The sequence below is a fragment of the Balaenoptera acutorostrata genome, chromosome 3, assembly GCF_949987535.1.
Source record: "Balaenoptera acutorostrata chromosome 3, mBalAcu1.1, whole genome shotgun sequence".
NCBI classification, from domain to species: domain Eukaryota; kingdom Metazoa; phylum Chordata; class Mammalia; order Artiodactyla; family Balaenopteridae; genus Balaenoptera; species Balaenoptera acutorostrata.
In genome coordinates this window covers 68874413-68894983 of record NC_080066.1, presented here as the reverse complement: position 1 = coordinate 68894983, position 20571 = coordinate 68874413, and the positions used below count along the sequence as shown (strand labels likewise).

Sequence of the window (20571 nt, the reverse complement as noted above, 5' to 3'; positions counted from 1 at the left end):
CTCCCATTTTTTCCACCTTTTGACCATTTAGTTGTTCTTGGCCTAGGGTAGGGGAGGACATGGAGGGACTATGACATCCTGGGGATAAAGGCTGCCTCTGAGTCCAGGGGTTGCAATTCGGTGACCCCTGGGCTGCATCTGACCTGCAGATGCATTTTGTTTGGCCTGCATTGTGGCTGCACATGGCAGATTTTAAAAACGTGAATGCCAATCTCTGAGAGTCTGGTTTCACATGAAAGCATTCTCAGAGTTGACGGTGTTTGACAGAAAGAAGACTTGGTGCCAGATCAAACAATGCACTTTTGGGTGCGGGGTCATTGATTCTCCTTTAGCCAGACTACTCCATTCATGAGGGTAATGACGCAAATGAAATACGATTTTTTTTTTTTAAGTTCTATTGTGTTTGAGCTGTTTTATTATTTTGGGTTTGTTTGTTTTTGCAGCTAGTGTTACTCTAACTAATACAGCAATTGAGAGGGGAATTCTCTGGAGAATTTGAATTTTTTTTTTTTTTTTTTTTTTATGGCTGCGTTGGGTCTTCGTTTCTGTGCAAGGGCTTTCTCTAGTTGTGGCAAGCGGGGGCCACTCTTCATCGCAGTGCGCGGGCCTCTCACTATCGCGGCCTCTGTTATTGCGGAGCACAGGCTCCAGACGCGCAGGCTCAGTAATTGTGGCTCACGGGCCCAGTTGCTCCGTGGCATGTGGGATCTTCCCAGACCAGGGCTCGAACCCGTGTCCCCTGCATTGGCAGGCAGATTCTCAACCACTGCACCACCAGGGAAGCCCCATGAAATATGATTTTAAAATGTTACCTTCTGATTTTGGTTTCACCATTTGAGAAAAAATATTCCCATAAAGAGTGACGAGTGACTTCATATCAATTCCTTCTAATCCTTCACGAAGCCCTTCTAAGGCTGGGCTAGAATGACAGTCTGGCTTGAGAGACAGCAGTCCTGGGATTAGTCTGGATTTTGCTGTGGAACCTGGGGCTCTCTCTTAACTTCTCTGGTTCTGAGCGTCCTCATCTATGGGGGAACAGGACCAAATAATTTCTAAGATTCTGCTGGCTTCTTGGGATTCCAAAGGCATGAGAATAGAATGGAGACAACTAACTTTAAGAGTAGTCTGTGGGTAAAGGTGAAGAAACTAGAAGTCAGGGTCTGAAAGTCAGCACTGAGATGCCAGCCTAGAGAAATCTGGGAGGCCTGAGAGGAAAGAACAGGAACGAAGGGGTAGAAGCTACAGTGACATGTGGGTTTCAACTATCTAAACTGGCCAAAGATGGAACAGGTGGGCTTGGGAGGGAGGGAAAGAGGGAGGGAGTGCTCCATCACTGGAGATGTCCATCCCAGACCAGGCAGCCACTGGGAGGGGATGCTGCAGGGAGCAAAGGGTGGACAAGTCCCTTCCAAACATCTAGAGACAATGGGAAAGAAGCAGGGAGCCCCTCATCCACCTCCTGTCCTCAAAGAGTGTGGCTCACTAGGACATGCTCTGCCCACAAAAGGGATGGCAGCCTCTTAGTTGTTTTTAAACACTGTATTTTTTAAAACTTCTTTAAAATATTTACGACAGTAAAGGTCGTACTATGTGACAGGGGACAGATGCCTTTGATGTATCCCCCCTTCATTCCTACCTCAAAACAAGGTTAAGGCATAAATTACTCGGCTGGGCACCAGGCGTGCCTCTTGTCCTCGGGGCGCTGTCATTGGTAGTACCACTTGCCCCACGGGCTGGCAGATCAGACATTTGCCACCAAGGCTGCACAGGCTCCGGGGGTTCCTGCACCGGCTTTATCCAGTGCATTCCAGGGAGGACCCCTCAGCACTGGTGCAGCCCTTCTCCCCCATGGGTGATGGGTGATGGGTGGTTGGAAGGGAGGGATGGGAGGCCATGAGAGGCTGTGTGTGTGTGTGTGTGTGTGTGTGTGTGTGTGTGTGTGTGTAGGGAGGGGGTGATGCAGGGAGGGGAGGCCCCCCACCTCTACCGCTGCCCACGGCCTGCAGCCTTGCCATCGCATCGGGACAGGCTGCGGTGGAAGACGAAGTGGGAACGTGGAGCCTGGGGATTGCGTCATCCGCCAGGCTCCCAGGAACAAAAGCAGCAGGAGGGGTGGCAGCTGCAGGCCTGCAGCTGCTGAGAGCACGTTGGGAGGGGATGTGGGCGGTGGTCAGTGTGAACGCACGGTGGGGATGCGGGAGAGCCCGCCCACCTCCACATCTTGGTGGGTGCCCAGTCTCCTAGGTCCCAGCTGCCCGTCCATCACAGTCTCCGCGTCCCAGAGTCTGTCTTCATCCAGGCCAACAGCTGTCACCGCTGAGCCCCTCAGGCAGGGGGCGCTCCGGGGACCTATCTCCGGCCTGGGGAAGGGGTGAGGTGACTCGGGAGCCATGGACAGCGTTGGGGTGGGAGGACAGCGCAGAGTGCAGATCTGCTATCCCATTAGGTCCCACTGGAACTAGAGGCCTGGAGAGGGCAGAGTGGGTTTGCATTTGTAGTCTTCCTCTCTGGGTTTCTTCTGAGCATGGGGTGATGACGAATTTCTAGCACCTTAGTGATGGGGGCAGCAAATGCCCCCACAGAGCCTGGGAGCGGCTTTGGGGTGTACCTTGCGGGGGGTGTCCCTTTAAATCCCTAGGGATCTGTGTTGGAGGTGCCATGGCTCCCAGTAGGACAGTCCCTCATAAAACTGACTTGAGTTCCTTTCAGAGGGAGCAGACTTGGTCTCTCAGGAGATGAGGTCAAGTGCAAAGCGAGCCGGCGTCCTCTCCACCCCAGCTCGGTGGGCCACGGGCCTGCACACTGCCTGGGCCCGCGTCCTGGCCCCCATCAACTCACAGCCTCCCCCGGAGCCTCACTCCAACACTTTGGGGGTGGGGTCCAGGCCGGGCTCCCTCCTGCGCTTGGCACTTTTAAAGAAGCCGAGCTGTGGGAAGGCAAAGGGAGAAATCTCAGGTGTGGGCAGGGTGGACAAGGCCTGTCTCCCCTTCCTGCTCTCCCTTCACTCACTCTCTTAAGGCTTCTTTCCTCAGAAGCCTTCCCTGAATGCCCCAGCTCACGCTGCATATCTCCCCTACCACTGCCAGGCTGCACAACGGGCCACTTAATTGGTGACAGGGAGGCTGGAACCAAGTGGATGGAGCCTGTGTCAAGAGGCAAGCAGTCATGCTGTGTGACGCTGCCCGAGTCAACACCCCTCTCTGGGCCTTCTTCACCTCATCTATAATAGGAGGAGGTTGAGACCAGGGGTTCTTAGCCTGAGGCTCAGAGATAGAGAAGGGCTTTTGGGGGACTTCTTAACAGTCTGACATTGTTGGAGAAATTTTGTGGTTGCGTGTGCTTGCTTTTTTTCTGATCAGAGGAAGCCTAGCTTTCATCAGGTTCTCAGAGGGACCCACAAAAGGGTTGGAGCCGTAGGCTGAGTACCCTCTGGTGGCCCTAGCCCATCTGCCTGCTGTGGTGAGGAGTCGGTAAGCTCTGGGGAGGAGGCTGGGTGGGCCCCAGCTCCCATGCGGAGGAGAACATGGGGACTGGCCACAGAGCTCAGAGGCGGAGGCCCCAGGCCCGGACAGCCCCCACCCGCACCCTGCGGGGGCCCTCACCTTCCACAGTGCCAGGACCAGCAGCGCCAGCAGCAGGAGGCCCCCCAGGGAGCTGCCCACGATGATCCAGATGGGGATCTGCGAGTCCTCTTGCTTGGAGATCTCAAATGTGATCTGCAAGGTGAGGGGTGAGGCCAGGTCAACAGCGCTACTGTTCTGGGGCCCAGGTGGCAGCCTGGGGTGGTGCAGGAGGGTAGGAGACAGCTGGCACCTGGCGGGAGAGCTGCATCCCCTTCTTCAGGGAGATGCTGAAGGGATGGGTGGCACCAGCCTGCCGAGAGGCCTCAGAGCTCCCAGCCCTGGCGCAGCGGACACCTGACTTAAGTGACCAAGTGATCCCACCTCCTCTTTGAGACGCTTTCTGCCTTGGGCCTGGGGCCACTCCGCTCTCCCTGCTTTCTCCTTCTACCACATGGGCCACTCTTTCTTGCTCTCTTTGCTGCTTCCTAAATGTTGGTGTGTCTCATGGCTCTGGTGAGCTCGGGGCTGACTTATGGAGTAGGCACCGTGGGCACGGCGCCCAGGGTCCATGGTGCTTTTAGGGGCCCACAGAAATGTTCTAATTTCTTTTAAAGTTAGAATCAAAAAATATAATCTTGTCTGGATTATATTTGTCTTTATACAGACCAAGTCAGAAAATAATACTTTTTTTTTTTTTTTTTTTTTATCTGTAAAGATTTTTTTTTTTTAAAGATTTATTTATTGATTGATTCATTACTATGTTGGGTCTTCGTTTCAGTGCTAGGGTTTCCTGTAGTTGCGGCAAGCGGGGGCTACTCTTCATCGCGGTGCGCGGGCCTCTCACTATTGCGGCCTCTCTTGTTGTGGAGCACAGGCTCCAGACGCGCAGGCTCAGTAGTTGTGGCTCACGGGCCTAGTTGCTCCGCGGCATGTGGGATCTTCCCAGACCAGGGCGCGAACCCGTGTCCCCTGCATTAGCAGGCAGATTCTCAACCGCTGCGCCACCAGGGAAGCCCCAATAATACATTTTTTTAAAAAAATCTTGTTTATGGAGTAAGGCCCTGAAAGCAAAAGTGCCCAGGGCCGTGAGAGCCCTAACGCAGCCTCCGGGAAGCTCACTCAGTCCTAGGGCCGTAACCATCTTTATGCCTGCTGATGCTTTCACATTGCTACCTTCTACCCGGACTCTCCACTGCATGCCAGACTCATATCCAGCTGTCTCCTCGGCCTGCCTGGCATCTTTGACAGGTCCCCAGATAAACTCCTGATCTCACTCCTCACCCTCAAACCTGTTCCTTCAACATCCTTCCCCTCAAAGCAAATGGCAGCCTTGTCCTTCCTTGCTCTTGCTTCTTGTATTGGTCACTGACTCTCACTTTCACACCCACGTGGACTCCGACAAAGTCTATCTGCTCTACCTTTGAAACACCCAGAATGTGGCCACTCCTGCCACCTCCAAGGCTACCTCTTTGGACTGAGCACCCTCATCTCCCACCTGGAGACCGTAGCAGCCGCCTAGCTGCCCCTTCTGCTTGTGTCTCGCCCCCTACAGTCTGTTCTTGGAATAGTAGCCAGAGGCAGGGGATTTTTATTCTCTGCTCTGCTCGGTCCTCCAGGTTTTCCCATCTTACTCAGAGTGAAAAACAGAGTCCTAGTCCTGGCCTGCAAGGCCCTGCACCCTCCGGCCCTGCTTAACTCGCTGGCCTCATCTCCTGCTCTGCCCCTTGCTCTCTCTACTCCAGCCCTCAGCCACCCAGCTGCCAACGCGCCCAGCACACGCCTGCTGCTGGGGCTTTGCATCGCTGTTCCTTCTGCTGCTGGGGCTTCCCCAACCCCCTTCGCTGCATGACACCACTGTATTTCTTCTAGTCTCTGTCTGCTGTCCCCTTATAGGCTTTCCCCAGTCTCCCTGTATAAAATAGCACCCCATCGTCTCCACCCTTACACGCCTGCGTTTTTCTGGGCAGATCTTATCACCACTGACATTGTATGTGTTTATGTTCGTTGACTCTTCCCCCCACCCCCGTCTAGAATGTCAGCTCCAGGGAGAGCAGGGGCTTTTTCTGTTTTGCTCACTGCTCTATCCTCAGTGCCTGGAACAGCGCCTGGGACGGAGCGGGAGCTCAGTCAACGCGCTGAAAGCCTGAATGAACGCACCCCACGACAGCATGGCGGAGCCCGGCTTGGCCACTGACTCTCTATTCACCTTGAGGCAAGCCTGCTCCCCTTCCGCCTTACCTCACACAGCCTCCGTTTCCATATCTGAAAAATGGACGTGGGGACGCCCCTCACAGTGCTGTGAGGAGTAAGCCGGGTAACGTGGGAAGTGTCTGTTATGGTGTCTGTCACATAGGTAGCGCTCCACCAACAGCAGGTCCCTTCTATGCTCTTTCCATCCCTGAAGGCTGGGACCTGGCTCTGCCTTCCCACACCAGCACCTTGCACAGAGCCAAGGCAACAGGGGCTTAAATTCTGGGTTGCTGGCTTTCTAAGAGAAGTGAGGCATCCAGAGAGTATAAGAGGGGTTTTGGGGGGTGGGAAGTGGGAGTGGAAGGAGAAATCACTTAAACTAGTAAATGACAAATGGACTAGTGTGGAGAAAGGGGTGGTTTGTGTGTGTGCGCGGGGTGTCTGTACCATGCCTCTTCTCGCTTGATTGCCTGGAAAATTCCCACGTCTCTCAAGATTCAGGTCAAGTGGACCGTCTCCTCCAGAAAGCCTTCCCTGGACATGGCTTGCTCTGACCAACCCCCATGCCAGCACCTGTGCTCTCCCCCAGACTGCACCCACACTTCATTGTCCTCGCCCCCTTGTCTGCCTAATTCATCTGGGGGCTGAGCCTGAGTCACAGGATGAACACCCGACAAATGCTGCAGAACGAACAAATAACACAGCTCCTCGGGTGGACCTGCTGAATGCTGCTTCGGGCTTCTGTGCCGGCTCCCCCTCTGCCTGGCACACCCACACGCTGTTTGGGATCGACGTTTGTGTTTTATGGAGGTCTGGCTTCCTGACCAGGCCCATTTTGCTCTCCAGCATCTCCTGGGGTGGGGCTGGTGGGTGACTGCGCATCTGGTACAGGACGCTCACCCGGAGCCCAGGCCAGGGTTGGGGATGTGGCCAGTGGAGGGCAGCAGCGTCCCACGCCCGAGACGCCCAGCTCCTTCCAGAGGAGCCGCCTTTTTTTTCAAGACCCAATTTCTCATTTTCCCAGAGAGCACCACATGGAGCCTTACCCCTTTCCTGGACCCTGATTCAAGCCAGTCTGATGTGTGACAGTCTGGTTTTACTCAATTCAAAAAGAGTTCCGATTCAGAGACAGCTCGAATCCCTCGGTCTTCACAATTTCAGTTCGCAGCAGACTTCATTCATTAGATTTGAGGCACGGATGGATGGGGAGGGGAGGGTTGGCTGGCCGTTCTAGGCTGCCAGCCTGCCAAGACCCAGCCTCGCCGCCCTGAGGCAGGTGGGCAGGCAGGCAGGCCTGGGCGGCACTTCCGTTTCCTCTAGTGTAAAACACGCAGGTGTCCCTCCTTCCTCGCCTCCGGGGGCTGTTGAGGTGCAGCGCTTGGTGCCCCCGAGGGACAGCGCCAATGCCTATTTCTGGCCCTGTGCTCCCCATTTTTGCCCCTAACAGCCTGTTTGTCTCGATTTTCCCTCGCCTCTGATGCTGCACTAACTGCTGGCAGGCCTGTCCATCTCTCTCCTGCAAGGGGAGTAGGAAAACTCTCGGGGAAGGGGCGACCCTTCCCCAAGCTGGCCTGGCCGGGGCCCAGGTCTGCAGGGTTCCCAGTGCTCACCTGGCGGCTGGGATCCTCCTCGCGGAAGATGAAAGGGCTGTGGAAGTGCCTCTGCAAGGCTGCGTGGACCGTGATTCTCATCAACTTGTACTTGAGCTGTGTAATCAGAGGCCTTGTCAGGTTCTGGCCCCTCCCCCGGGGGAGGCGCCCCAGCACCTGCCTCCTCCAGCCTGGCCCCCCGGGGCTCTACTTACTGCTTTTAGGGACCTCAACCACAGGTTCCCCAGCAGATGGAAACTGATTTCCTGGTTGGGGGCCAGCCTCACGTTGCAGTTGATGGAAACTACATCAGCATTGCTGTGATTCTGAAAGAGAAGGTGGGTCTCAGGGTGAGCAGGGGCTTGGCCACCAGAGAGATGGCTCAGATGCCCAGCTTGACCAAGTGGGGTTTTGTTCCTGAGGTAGGAGGGGCAGAGCACAAGGAAGAAGGAAGGGGATGGGGGTGGGGGACACATGGGCTGGGGCTGCCAGGGGCTGGCTGGAGGACAAGGTAAAGACGGTATATCCGATGCTCCACTTGAAGTTGTGCATAACTGGGTGTATTTCAGGAACAGAACTTCGGGTCAACGTTAGGGCGCCTATAAATGTCATCACCATGCAAACGCATTAAAGGGAAAATGACAGTATTACTGCAACAGATGCAGAAAAAAGCCTTTTATGAAATCCAACTTCTGTTTATGATAAAAACTCCCAGGGAATGTCCTGAATCTGAATAAGGGTGCTTATTTTTAAAAACCTGTGGTTGGGGCTTCCCTGGTGGCGCAGTGGTTGAGAATCTGCCTGCCAATGCAGGGGACACGGGTTTGAGCCCTGGTCTGGGAAGATCCCACATGCCGCGGAGCAACTGGGCCCGTGAGCCACAACTACTGAGCCTGCGCGTCTGGAGCCTGTGCTCCGCAACAAGAGAGGCCGCGATAGTGAGAGGCCCGCGCACCGCGATGAAGAGTGGCCCCCACTCGCCGCAACTAAAGAAAGCCCTCGCACAGAAACGAAGGCCCAACACAGCCAAAAATAAATAAATAAATAAATAAATAAATAAATAAATTTATTTATTTAAAAAAAAAAAGCCTGTGGCAAGTATCACATTTAATAATGAAAAATTAAAAATAATCCCTTTAAAAGCAGGATCAAGACAAGACAGTCATCATTTCTGTTTACCATTGCCCTTATAGCCAGAGCAATAAGACAAGAAAAACAATTTAAAAGGATTGAGTGGTAAAACTAAAACTATCATTACTTGCAGATGATACTGTCCTAATAGAAAACCCAAACAAATCATCAAATAATTAGGACTTATTAGGTTAAACTTATTTGTGTTGCTCCCTCACAGCCACCTCACCCCACCCAAGTTCAAGTCTTCACTCCAAAGATGCACTTGAAAATGAACAAAATGAACAAAATGAAAATAGCTAAGATTTTTATTTGGGTAAGGAATAGTGAAGGCACGCTCAGAAATTGGTATGTGGGGACAGAGGCAGCCCTGGGAACAGAAACCTGGACACTAGCAGGTGTCTTGGGGAGGGCCTCAGGAGTGGGAGCTGGGCTGCCTTCCATCTCTGGGGGCAGGGAGGCCCCAGCTGACGTGGTCAGTGTCTCTAGTACAAGCCCCGTGTGGTCTGGCTCCTTCCTCCTCCCTCTGCTTGTCCGTATCCTACCAGCACTTTTAGGCACAGGGGCAAGTCCACGACCCCTGCTTCTCTACTGGAGGTTGTCTGCTCCACTGCCCCATGTATCCCAGCCTCGCTACCTGGCTTCTTTACACTCAATCCCATGTCTCCTGTGAGATGGCGAGCTCACTAAGGGCAAGAAGTATCTTTTCTTTATTCTGTGTCCTTTCTGTTTGAGGTTGGGACATAGAGGTACTCAACAAGCTCTTCTGGACAAACTACTGGACAAGGAGCTCAGGCAGCCCCCTCTCCTTGTCCCTCGGGGCTCCTGGCACGGGGGACACTCACCAGCTGTGGGGCACGACTCAAGTCCTCCTCCGTCGGGGCGTGCCGGTACTCAGTGCTGTTCCCCCAGATGTTACAGGACGTGTTCGCCTGCACGAGGACACACGCAACCAGCCTCACCACCAGCACTGGCAGACTCGGCGTCCCAGACACGGTCGTCTCTCCTCCTCTGCCCAGAGAAGGCCCAGCTGGCCCTGGGCTCGGGAGAAGGAGCTGAGGTCTGGGGACTTGGGGGCACACCTAGGGATATGTTTGTCCCCTTCCCTGTGCTGGTCCCCCGGGACACGGGTACCTGGTCAGCGAAGAAGCCCTTCAGCAGCAGCAGCCGGTTGCCGCCCCTGGTTGCGATGGGAACAGTGAACTTCATCATCACTCCGTGGATGGGGAACAAGCCCAAGTTTTGGATCTGTGGCCAGAGGTGGGGAGGTGTCAGTACACCCAGCAGCAGTTGGGGGGTGGAAGATGAGGCTCACGGGGGCGATCCCCCCAGCCAGGCCCCTTCAAGCCCCCTGGCTTTTTCACTGTAGATGCTCCAAAGCTCTTCCAGATCTCGGCGGGGGGCTACAGGATGAAACTGCATGAAAGCTGAAAGGGATGGGCTCCTGGAGGCTGAGGATGGGTCACTAGGGGGCCACAAGGCTGACAGCAAGGGTTACTTCCCTTTTCACCCTCTCTTGGCTGTGGTGCTGGTGGCCTCCCTGGACAGAGGTCGGGGTGGAGATGGTGACAGCAATTCCTTTATTGTGAGAAATAATCAGTAACTGATGCAGGATGTAAATAGTGAGTGTGTGTTGGTTCACATTCTAGCCGTGACACATTTGGTGTCAGAGCCACAGTGATCACAAATAGGGCTTTGGAATCAGAAAGCCTGAGCACATAACCTGGGGCTGCCGCCACAGATGAGCTGTGTGGCCTTGGGCAGGTTACTAAATCTCTCTTGGATGAGCCATTGAGGCATCTGCATGTTTCCAGCCATCTACCTGCTCCCAATTCTCACTCAGCAGTTCAGGGCTGGGGAGATCTTGGGGCACACCGTGGCAGAGACTCTAAACTGCTTCTTAATTCTCCTTCTCCCTCCTTCCTTAGTGACAGAAAGCAAGACAAAAAGGCATATTTCCTAGCCTCCCTTACAGCTGAATCACACCGTTTTGGACAATGAGAAGTAACTGGAAGTGCAAGGAACTGCCAAGGAGGTTTCTTAGTAGGCAGGGGTCTGGTCTGCTCTTCTCCCCTTCCTTCTTCCTGGAATAAGAACGTGATGGCTGGAGCTGCAGCCACCTTGGACTATGAGGTGAACTTGATAGGCTGATGATTGCATGTTGAGGATGATGGAACAGACACAAGTAGACCCAATCCTGGATAACTCTGTAAAGCTGCCAACTCTGGACTTCTTTTATGGGAGAGAATAAACCCCAGGGCATTTAGACCACTGTTTTTTTTCATACTTTAAAAATTATAAGCAGCTACACCTAATCTTCACTGACACATCTTCCCAGTTCAGCCCCATAATTTTCCAGATGAGGACTGAGAGCCCCAGAGAGGGGAAGGGACTTGCCTAAAGTCACACAGTGAATGGGTGGCAGGGTTGAAGCTGAACCCCAGGCACTAGCAATGATTCCAGATTCCTCCCCTCCCAGATGGGGGATGCTCAGCTCCTGTCTTTCGCTGTCTGCTTGACTCCCTTCCAGACTAACCTTGAAAACACAGTTGAAGGGAGGCCCAATGCCATGGTATCTCTCCAGCGAGCTGTTGGGCTTGACCTCGTAGTGGCTCAGGCTGCTGCTCCTGCAGGGACAGAGGACAGGGCCGCCATGAGCTCAGTCAGTGTGGGCTAGATGGATAAACGAACGAAAGAGGGTGTGGGCATGTGCCCGCCTCCCCCTAAACCACAGCAAATACATTTCCTCTTGTGTCCATCGGGAGTGCTGTGTTGGGAAGGATTCTGAGGCTCAGCAGGAATAAACTCTGAGATCAATTAGCAATGTCTGCCTCGTGTGTGGGATGCCCATGAACCAGAAGAGCAAGTTATTTGCCACCCCTGCCCTCGCCTCCTGCCCAGGGGCATGGCCTCTTTTGATCATGAACTTGCCCACTGTGCACCGTTCCAGCCTCTAGTGGTGGCCGTGGGAGGGCCTGAACTTTCTGTCTGTCTGTTGTTACCTTCTGACTTCTCCGCCCTCCTGGGAGCTCTCAAGGGGCACACTGGGGACCACTGGCAGACTGAGGTGGGTGGGCGGTGGGAGCAGTCTGCCCTGCAGGGAGGAGCATTTTCTCACTGATGCTATTTAGAATTGCTAGTGCAAGGTGGTAATGAAATGCAGATGGACTTTTTAGCAGGTTTTACTATTTTAAAATTCTCTGCAGACCATGCCTCCGCTTATAGCCTGCACCTGGGGTGGATACTGCCTGCTGCTCCAGCCCTCCCCCTCCCCCACTGCGGGGAGCTCCCTGGGGACCAGGTCTGTATCTCTTCCTCCCCCATGTTGACACCACCTCCCCTCCATGGACGAGGGGGGTGCACTCTCAGGGGCATACCCAGCTGCATCCCATAGTCCCTCAGCATGAGGGCCCTGGGGCTGCGGCCCACCTGGTGAAGAGCACGTCAGCCTCATACTTGAGGTGCAAGCGCAGGAGGGCCGTGTTGTCTTCCTTGGTGCTCTCTTCCTCGTCACTGTCACTGCAAGGAGAGGCGGCAGCGCCTGTGGTCAGGAGGGGGCAGCCCTCCCTCCACCCAGCTCGGGGCAGCAGGAGGGATCCAAGTCAGGCTGAGAAGGAGCATCCTGGGGCGTCTAGGTCTGCTGCACCAGAGCAGCCAGCCAGGGGGTCATCAGAGGTGTCTCCCGGGAGGGGAAGGGCCGGGGAGGCAGGGGACCTGGAGACCTCAGCTTTCCCTGCCCTCTTTCTGGGTGCAGCACATCTGGGCTGGAGGCTGGGAGGACGGCGCCAGCTTGGTCACAGCGGCCTGTGTGCCCTCCTCATCTGTCAGAGGGGCACATGCTGTGCTACCTACCCCCCCGCCCCCCGCCCTGGGAGATGACGCCTCCAGGGCAAGGGTCTGCCCAAGAGAGGGGAAGAGCATGAGGAATTCACAGCAGAGCGTTTACTGACCCTTGAGCCGACCCCCCCAAGCTGACTAGGGGTGCGCCAGCTCCCATGGGGGCTATGCTGCCTTGAAAAGGCCGGAGAGTGAAATTCAGAGGCATTAGAGGAAGTTTTGTTGAATATGCTTCCCTTCACTTCTGAGCACCGTGAACTACCGGAGCAGATCATTTAGACATAAAAAAGGTATGATTTCTGCTCATTACATACACTGTTTGATTTCCTTTGGAAACCTTACCCCAGATAGGTGCTTAGTTAGAAAAGGGAGACCGGACACACACAGATGCCCAGTGTCCCCTGCCTACATATGCCTAACTCACAAACACCCGCCAACACCCACACTGCCAAGGACACTGCAGGCAAGGGCGTTCACTGCCCTGTGAGAACAGACTGCTTTCTAAGAGGGAGGCCTTAAGATACCAACACATCTTACAAACTTCGCCTCATGTCAAGTGAGAATTCCACCAGAGTGCACAGTTTGGCTAACTATACCTGGACACACGCACATGCTGCTGTGTTGATCCCCAGCACTCCCGTGACTGCTGACTGGTTTGCACATATGTGTGTGTGTTGGAATGTTGGTGCCTGGTTTGCCTGCAGTGTTTATTTCTCAGTGTGGAGAAGTTCTCAGGAGGGTTTATAAGGCTCCAGAGCAGCCAGAATTCCTCCTCACCTCCATGTGTTTATTACTGACATGGGCGATTCACGGTGTCAACCTACAGCAAGCTGCCTCAGGGAGGCCTGAGAGACAGACAGACAGACAGACAGACCCACATAGAGTAAGGAAAGGCCTTTTAAAATTGGAAATTTCCAAGGGGAGAGAAGTGACCAGGACATAAAGAGCACCGGATAAGGAGTAGGAAAACTAGTTAGCTCCCAGCTGTACTATTTACATGCTGTGTGTTGTTGGGAAATTCACTCAACCTCTCTGAGCTTTCCTTTTCTTACCTGTAACTTGGGAGGTGGGGTGGAGTGGGGAATAAGCCCTGCTTTGCCTGTCTTAAGGGGCTGCTGTGAGGACTGACTGAGATATTACATGCATAGTACTTTATAACTGTAGGGCTTTTAAATAATTGCTATATAAAATGCTGTAGAAAGCTGAGGGTATTATTATTTATATCCAAGCTGCCCAAGAACAAAGAATGGCAGCAGCACAGCGGGCAGCAGGTTGGCCCGCACTTGGGGACTGACCCAGGGCCCACCCAGGCAGGGTAGTGATGGACAAGGCTTGGCGGGGGATTTGGTGTGGGGAGGGGCAGTTCCCAGCAGCAGAACAGGCCTCAGGAGTAGCGAGCAGGGAGGGAGAAGAAGCGGGCAAGCCCTGACCTGCCCGCTGTGAGCTGGATCTCCATGTGGTGCAGGAAGACGGATTTGCTGAACTCGAAATCCAGACGGAAAGCCACCTACAAGGAAGAAGTCGCTGGAGCCGGGCTGGCTGGGAACTGCCTGTCTGAGCACTGCCCACACCAGCCCTGGACTGCCCCTCCCAACCCCTGCCCTTTTGGTGGGCCCTGCTGGCAGGGAATGGGCTGGGGGAGGGAGGACCAGGTGCTGGAGTAATGTGAGCTGAGCTCAGGGGCTGTAGTGGGAATGCAGCCAAGGTCAACAGCTCCCCTGCTGGGGCTTCTTGGCTGTGAGGCCAGCCCTCCGCCCCCTCCCTTTTTGTTTTTAACTACAGGCAACCAGAAGGCAGCAAATCCAACTTCAGACTCTTTCTGCAGGAATTTCTGGGGGGCACTTGATGGTGGGAAGGGGAGATGGCCATCAACATGCATCGCAGGAAGTGGGGGCCAGAATCTAGTAATAAAACCCCCTCATGCACCCCCCGTTCTTGCGTGTGAACAGGTGTGAGGCCTGGAGAAGGGTGAAGGCTGTCCCCGGCTACCCAGAGGCTAGTCACACACACCTGTCTCCTTGTCCAGCGGTCCTCCCACCACTCTGACGGCCCAGGTCCTGGTGCTTCCCTTGGCCTTCACCCAGGAGTAGGGCCTGGGTCCCCTGACTGTGCCCTTTGACATCTGACCCTCTTTGCTACCTTCTGCCCCACCTGGTGGCGCTCCTGGGGCTTTGCACAGACCTCTCGTGCTCTTCCCAGGTCTGACCCTCACAGGGTTTCCCAAGGAGACCTGGTGGCAGGGGTGGGGTGCGGGGGCGGGGATGGCTACTTCCTGAGCGGCCGCAGGGTCGGGTGGGGAAGCTTGGGCTGTGTGCTGCTCCCCCTGGGTCTTCACCCAAGAGCTCCTGGGTGCGTCATCGCCTCACCTCAAAACCCACAATCTCGACTTTTGTCGCACTGGGGAGGTTCTTTTGTCAGGAGCCCTAATCCCCCTCCCCCTTCTCCTCCCCCTCCCCCAGCCTTGCAGACCTTGCTCCTGGGAACACACTGCTACTCTCTAGGTGGCCCCTGCCTCCAGCTCCCCTCTGTCTGGTTCCCGCTCTACAAGCAGCTCGGCCTCGGTCAGGTCTCCTCTTGCTCTAGAACCTTCAGGGGCTGCCTACTGCCCGGGGGTGATGGGCAAACGTCCCCACAGTCTGGAGTCTACCTCTCCCATCCCTACACTCTTTTCACATGTACTTTTAAGCACATGGTAGGTGCTCAAGAAACGTTCATTTTTCTTCCCATCTCTCCCCAGGCACAGCACCATGACAGAGGCTGGACATTTAAAAAACAGGTTAGGATACAGGACAGTGGGGTAAATGGCCAAGAGGAGGTGGAAGAGTGGTGGGTGGGAGTGGTAGGATTCCCCCTGAGGTGAGGGTCCTGGTGTTCTCCTGGGGTGCGCTGTCAGCCCTGGGGATGGCTGGCTAATTAGGTCACTTGAAGGTCATTTCATGGGAGAAAAAACTAACCTGCTTAAAAGGCTCCCTCAGGCCTCTCCATCCCTCCCCAGTCCTCCGCTCTGTTCCCTTCCACTTCTCTTGCCTCCCCTGTGCCTCCCCGACCCGTCCCGTCCCTCCCCACACCACCCCAGCCCCAACCTTGGCCTTGGCCCGGAAGAAGGGGTAGCTGACGTTGCAGACTTTCTTGTGGAGCCTCTTCTCCTCGTTCACACACTCGATGTTGCCGTCCGAGTCGTCCTGGGGCGATGGGGGCATCACGGGCACCAGTTAGGTGGGGCCCGAGACCCAGGTGTGGGGGGCCACCCTTGCCCCCAGCCCCCCAACTGCCCAGGCTGAAGCTGCAGCACAGGCCGCAGATCCTGGGACCACAGGGGCCCTGGAGGCTCGGGTGCAGCTTGGGTCTGGGTGCGGAAAGCATGGTGGGGGCCCGGTGCAGGGGCGGGGGACTGGCTCAGCGGTGCCGGGTCGTGGAGAGAGTGGGCAGGCGCTCACGTATATGCTTTGTCATCCTCTCTGGATCAATCCCAGAGGCGGGACTTATCATCCAGCTTACAGGTGGGGTCACTGAGCCCCAGAGACGGGAGGTGACTAGCGCAGACCACCAGCAAGTGGCTTCCTCTGCTCAAGGTCCCTTTGTTGGAGGGTAGGGGTCGGGGAGAGGAAGGAGGGTGTGCTGAGCTCCAGCTGTGAGCATCTCCTGGGCTGGGGATGGACGGCGGGGCGGTGAAGGAGCCAGGCTGCAGGCTAGCCCTACACACACCACCTGCCACGTGTGTGTGCTCACGCGCCTGTGTGTGTGTACGGATACGGCCTTTCACAGAACACGTTTCCAAAGCCCTTCTGCGTCACAGAAACAAAATTCCATGATTCCTTCCCCCTAGGGTTATGAACAGGCACGAGATTGGTCTTGGAAAGTCAGGGCCAGGGAAGCAGGAAGAGATGGATGCAGGTTTGGGGCTCAGTTTCCCCTAAATACCCTTAAGCCAAACAGACACAAAACCTCTGGGAGGAGAGGCCTTTGAAAGACCATCAGGTGGGCTGGTCATCTTCACTCTGGGCCGTGGAACAGGACCCGGGCCTGACAGATGGACTGACTTTGCACTGACAGCCCCTCCTTCAGGTCCTCTGCACTTAACTTGAAGTCTGTTTGAGGACACTGGGGGCCCCCCGATGGGGAAGGGAGGACACGGCAGGCAGCCCCCCTCTTTTCTCAGGGGCCTCACTCCACTCGGCTTCTCCTTCTGGCTATAGGAACAGCGTGTGTGTGTGTGTGTGTGTGTGTGTGTGTGTGTGTGTGTGTGAGGAGGGGCCCATCCTGCCTCTCCCCAGTCCAGTGAGGAAGGGGTGGTGGAGGTGAGGACAGAAGGGCCCTGCTGGCTCTCCTATGCTGCCCCCCAGGCTCCAGGTGGACACGGAGATCTGTGAGGACAGAGATTGTGTTTGCCGGGACCTGGGACCCCCCGGTACACACACACGACAACGACGTCCTAGGTTTATTCAACAGACATGTCTTGAGGGACTTCTCCGTGCCCAGCCCTGGCCCAGCCCTGGGGACAGATGTGGCTGAGACCGGGCAGTCGCCCTCTGGGAGTTCAGGGTTATAACGGGGCAGCGCTCGGACACTGATGATTTCCACAGAGCACACATAGGGCTGTGCCAGGGAGCTGTGAGGGCCGGGGGGCCCTGTGTGGCCTTTTGGGGCTTCAGGAAGCCACCCCAGAGAGCGTGGCATGGGGACCATGCTCCCTCGTGAAGCGTGGGCTCAGGAGCCAGCTGCTGGGTGGGAATCCCACTCTGCCGCTCGCTGGCTGTGTGGTCCTGTTCAGGCCACTTAACCCCTCTCTGTGCCTCAGTTTCCTCCTCTGTAAAGGGGGATACGATGACCACCACCACCTCCTGGAGTTGTTGTGAGGGTGAAATGTAAGCAGGCGTTGTAAGGGGTTACCACGGGGAAGCAGGAGCTTCTCAGGAAATGAGGGAGGGGGTCTCAGGCAGGGGTCTGTGGTCGGTAGGGCCTCGGTGTGAAAGGGCAGGTGCGCTGGGAAACAGCGGGGGCCAGTGGGACTACCGGTGTTGGGGTGCGGGCAGAAGTGGCAGGTGAGGCTGGGGAAGCAGGAAGGGCCTCGAGCGCGACCACAAGGAGTTCGGGATCTGTTGTGAAAGCAACTGGGAGTGACGGGAGGTTTTAAAGTGGGGAGAAATCGGTTCTGGTTCTCATTAGAAGGACTGGTGTGAGAAAGCCTGGAAGATGAACTGTAGGCAGAGGGTGTGTACGCACTAGTGTGCACACGTGCGGGCGTGTGTATGTGTGTGCGCACCCCTAACAAGGGCCAAGGGCGCAGGCTGAAGGATGTTCCTCTCCATGGTCTGAAGGGCTCAGACCACCCTCTCCCCATGGTTCTCAGCCCAGGCTGCACACTGACATCACCTGGGCAGCTTTAGAAGCGGACTGACCCAGGCCCCACCCAGACCACATCAATTAGAAAGTCCTGGAGAAGTCTGAACACAGGCACCTTTAAGCTCCCAGGTGATTCTAACGTGCAGCCGGGCCCCCTACCTGGACCCCTCCTTTCCTGCCTCAGCCCTTCCCCTCAGGCAGGCCAGGCAGGCCGCCTGAGGTCTTACCTTCTGGATCAAGCTGGCAAACTGCAGGTTTGCTGACTGTGAAATATTTAGGACTGTGCTGTAGGCGTTCTCGCCCTTGTTCTCCAGCAGGGCCTCCACCGCCACCCGCCGCCGTGTGCTCTCTATGATGAAAACCGTGGTGTCAAAGGACAGTGTGTACGCAGAGCAGTCCTGGGCAGGCTTCCTCAGCACCCTCTGGCAGTACTCCCTGCAGGAAAGAGACCAGCAGGAATCAGGCACATGGAATGGGGAATGCAGGGGTAGACCTCACTGTGCATGTATCACCTCTCCAATCAGCATGTTTTCCTTCTGGCTTTGGCTGCCAGGAAGCTCAGAGCTCAATATGGAGACAAGCCTGATTATTAGCCTAGATGGTTAGAATCTTTGCTTCTTCATCCTTCTACAAGGTTTGGGTGTACTATTTCTATTTTTTATTTATTTTTATTATTTATATTTTTATTGAAGTATAGTTGATTTACAATGTTGTGTTAGTTTCAGGTGTACAGCAAGCAAAGTGATTCAGATATACATATACACACACACACACACACACACACACACACATATTCTCTCAGATTCTTTTCCCTTATAGGTTATTATAAGATATTGAATATAGTTCCCTGTGCTGTACAGTAGATCCTTGTTGTTTATCTATTTTTATATATAGTAGTGTTGTATTATTTCCATTTATTGTATATGTACCTTCTATCTAATCATTTCATAGTTGAATAAAAGCTGAGCATAAATTATTTAAAAATATATTACATAAATTTGAAATAGGATCAGTATTTTTCCTTGTCTGCCAGTTTATTTCTTTTTTTTTTTTTATAAATTTATTTTATTTTAATTTATTTTTGGCCGCTTTGGGTCTTTGTTGCTGCACGCGGGCTTTCTCTAGTTGCGGCGAGCCGGGGCTACTCTTCGTTGCGGTGCGTGGGCTTCTCATTGCGGTGGCTTCTCTTGTTGCAGAGCATGGGCCCTAGGCGTGCAGGCTTCAGTAGTTGTGGCACGTGGGCTCTAGAGCGCAGGCTCAGTAGTTGTGGTGCACGGGCTTAGTTGCTTCGTGGCATGTGGGACCTCCCCGGACCAGGGCTCGAACCCGTGTCCCCTGCGTTGGCAGGCAGATTCTTAACCACTGCGCCACCAGGGGAGCCCTGCCAGTTTATTTCTTCCAGGGGATTGTGAGCACCCTGCTCATCCTCTGCTAATCTCCTTAGTACTGAGCCCAAGTGGTCAGTCCATGGACCTTAGAAGTCATCTAGTCTGGGGGTTAGACAACGAACACCAAGAACTCTAGGTCCTCAAGTCTCCACCTTTTATCTGTTTTATAGTGCAGGCTCCAAAGAAAGGATTCCTTTTCTAAACAAAGTTTGAGGAGGTTGGATTAAACTAACAGTATTCATTTTACAGAGGCGGTCACTGAGGCCCAGAGAGGGCAAGGTATTTGCCTGAGGTCACACAGGAGTTAGAGGCAGAGCCTGAGCTAGAACCATGCTCCAAGTTCAGTGCTTGGTCCTCGCTGCCTAGAAGAAGCATGTGCAGGATTGTCATCCAGGGCCCTGGGAGCCTAGATCCACCAGCGGGGAAGGGAAAGGAGTCAGTGTGGGGGTGGGCAGGAGCCTACTCACATGGCTGTGGGCAGGTCACTGCGGGCGTCCAGCAGGAGGTCAGGGACACAGTGCTCATCCTCATTGCAGCCATTCCAGAAGGGTACCTGGGCCAGGGAGAGGCAGGTATGGGTGGCTGGATAGGGCACCCAGAGCTTCCAGCCCCCATCTTTGCTGTGGGCCATCCCTTATCTCCACAGCACACCAGCTCCTCTTTCTGCGGCACTAGACACAGGCTTTGTTTTTTCTGCCTTTTTCACAGCACCATGCTGCTTTTTCTCATGCTTTGGCATAGACAGTCCCTTCTTTAGAACATGGCTCAAAACTCAACTCCTCCCAGGTCCCTTTCAGTCCCCAGCTGAGCTGCTAGCACAGAACACCCACTTACCCAGTGCCAGTCCACACTGATTGATCATTTACTGCGGGGAGCAAGCTCTCTGGTACTGGGTATATAGGATGAGGAAGACACAGCTTCTGCTCTCAGCTCATGGGGAAGATGAGGGTGTGAACAAATAATTATAGTGTGAAATGTGCAAAAAAAAAATCTGTATGAGGAATAGAGGACGCAGAGAGGAGGAAACAGTTATTTTGGCCCATAGATGAGAAGGCTTCAGAGAAATGACAGTAGGTCAGAGTTCCAAAGGATGACTGAGTTAGCTGGATGGACCAGAGGGAGAGGGAAGTCTGGGAGGAAGGACGAGTCTGTGCAAAGGGCCTGAGGCATGAAGCAGCATGGTAAGCTTGGGGAATGATGGCTATTTAGTGTTGCTGTAGTAAGGGGTACAGGAGATGCAGAGATGGGCGGGGTCATGTCTTAACAGGGTCTTGGGGTCGTGTCCTCCCAGACCCACGTATCGAAGGCTCCCTCTGGCTGCTGTGGGTGGATGGACTGTTAGGGTCAAGAGTAGAGGCAGAGAGACCGCTAAGGAGGCTGCTGCAATGTTCACGCAAGAGATGACGACGGTGTCGGTGTGGTAGTGGGTGTGTGTGTGTGGGGAAACGGGTTAGGAACCCCAGAGGTGAGAGCAGCAGGACCTGGAGTTCATCAGGACTAAGGGAGAAAAGGGTCCTGGATGTTGGCCGA

The 20571-nt window shown here is 54.6% G+C and overlaps 1 protein-coding gene across 2 annotated transcripts in view; it reads right to left on the bottom strand.

The window, feature by feature from the left end:
• Positions 1 to 1524: 1524 nt before the first annotated feature.
• ITGA11 (integrin subunit alpha 11) overlaps positions 1525 to 20571 on the bottom strand; it is a 128541-nt gene continuing 109494 nt past the window's right edge. The window contains exons 19-30 of one of the 2 annotated variants that reach the window (XM_057543338.1): positions 19509 to 19594; positions 17881 to 18088; positions 15394 to 15492; positions 13741 to 13817; positions 11903 to 11992; positions 11010 to 11100; positions 9608 to 9721; positions 9319 to 9405; positions 7558 to 7668; positions 7364 to 7459; positions 3603 to 3716; positions 1525 to 2466 (exon numbers count right to left, since the gene is read on the bottom strand). In XM_057543338.1, coding sequence (XP_057399321.1) covers positions 2443 to 2466; positions 3603 to 3716; positions 7364 to 7459; positions 7558 to 7668; positions 9319 to 9405; positions 9608 to 9721; positions 11010 to 11100; positions 11903 to 11992; positions 13741 to 13817; positions 15394 to 15492; positions 17881 to 18088; positions 19509 to 19594 — 1197 coding nt within the window. In that variant the 3' untranslated portion in view covers positions 1525 to 2442. Of the gene's footprint in view, positions 2927 to 3602; positions 3717 to 7363; positions 7460 to 7557; positions 7669 to 9318; positions 9406 to 9607; positions 9722 to 11009; positions 11101 to 11902; positions 11993 to 13740; positions 13818 to 15393; positions 15493 to 17880; positions 18089 to 19508; positions 19595 to 20571 lie in introns of both variants that reach the window. The other variant, XM_057543337.1, reaches the window with a different exon arrangement.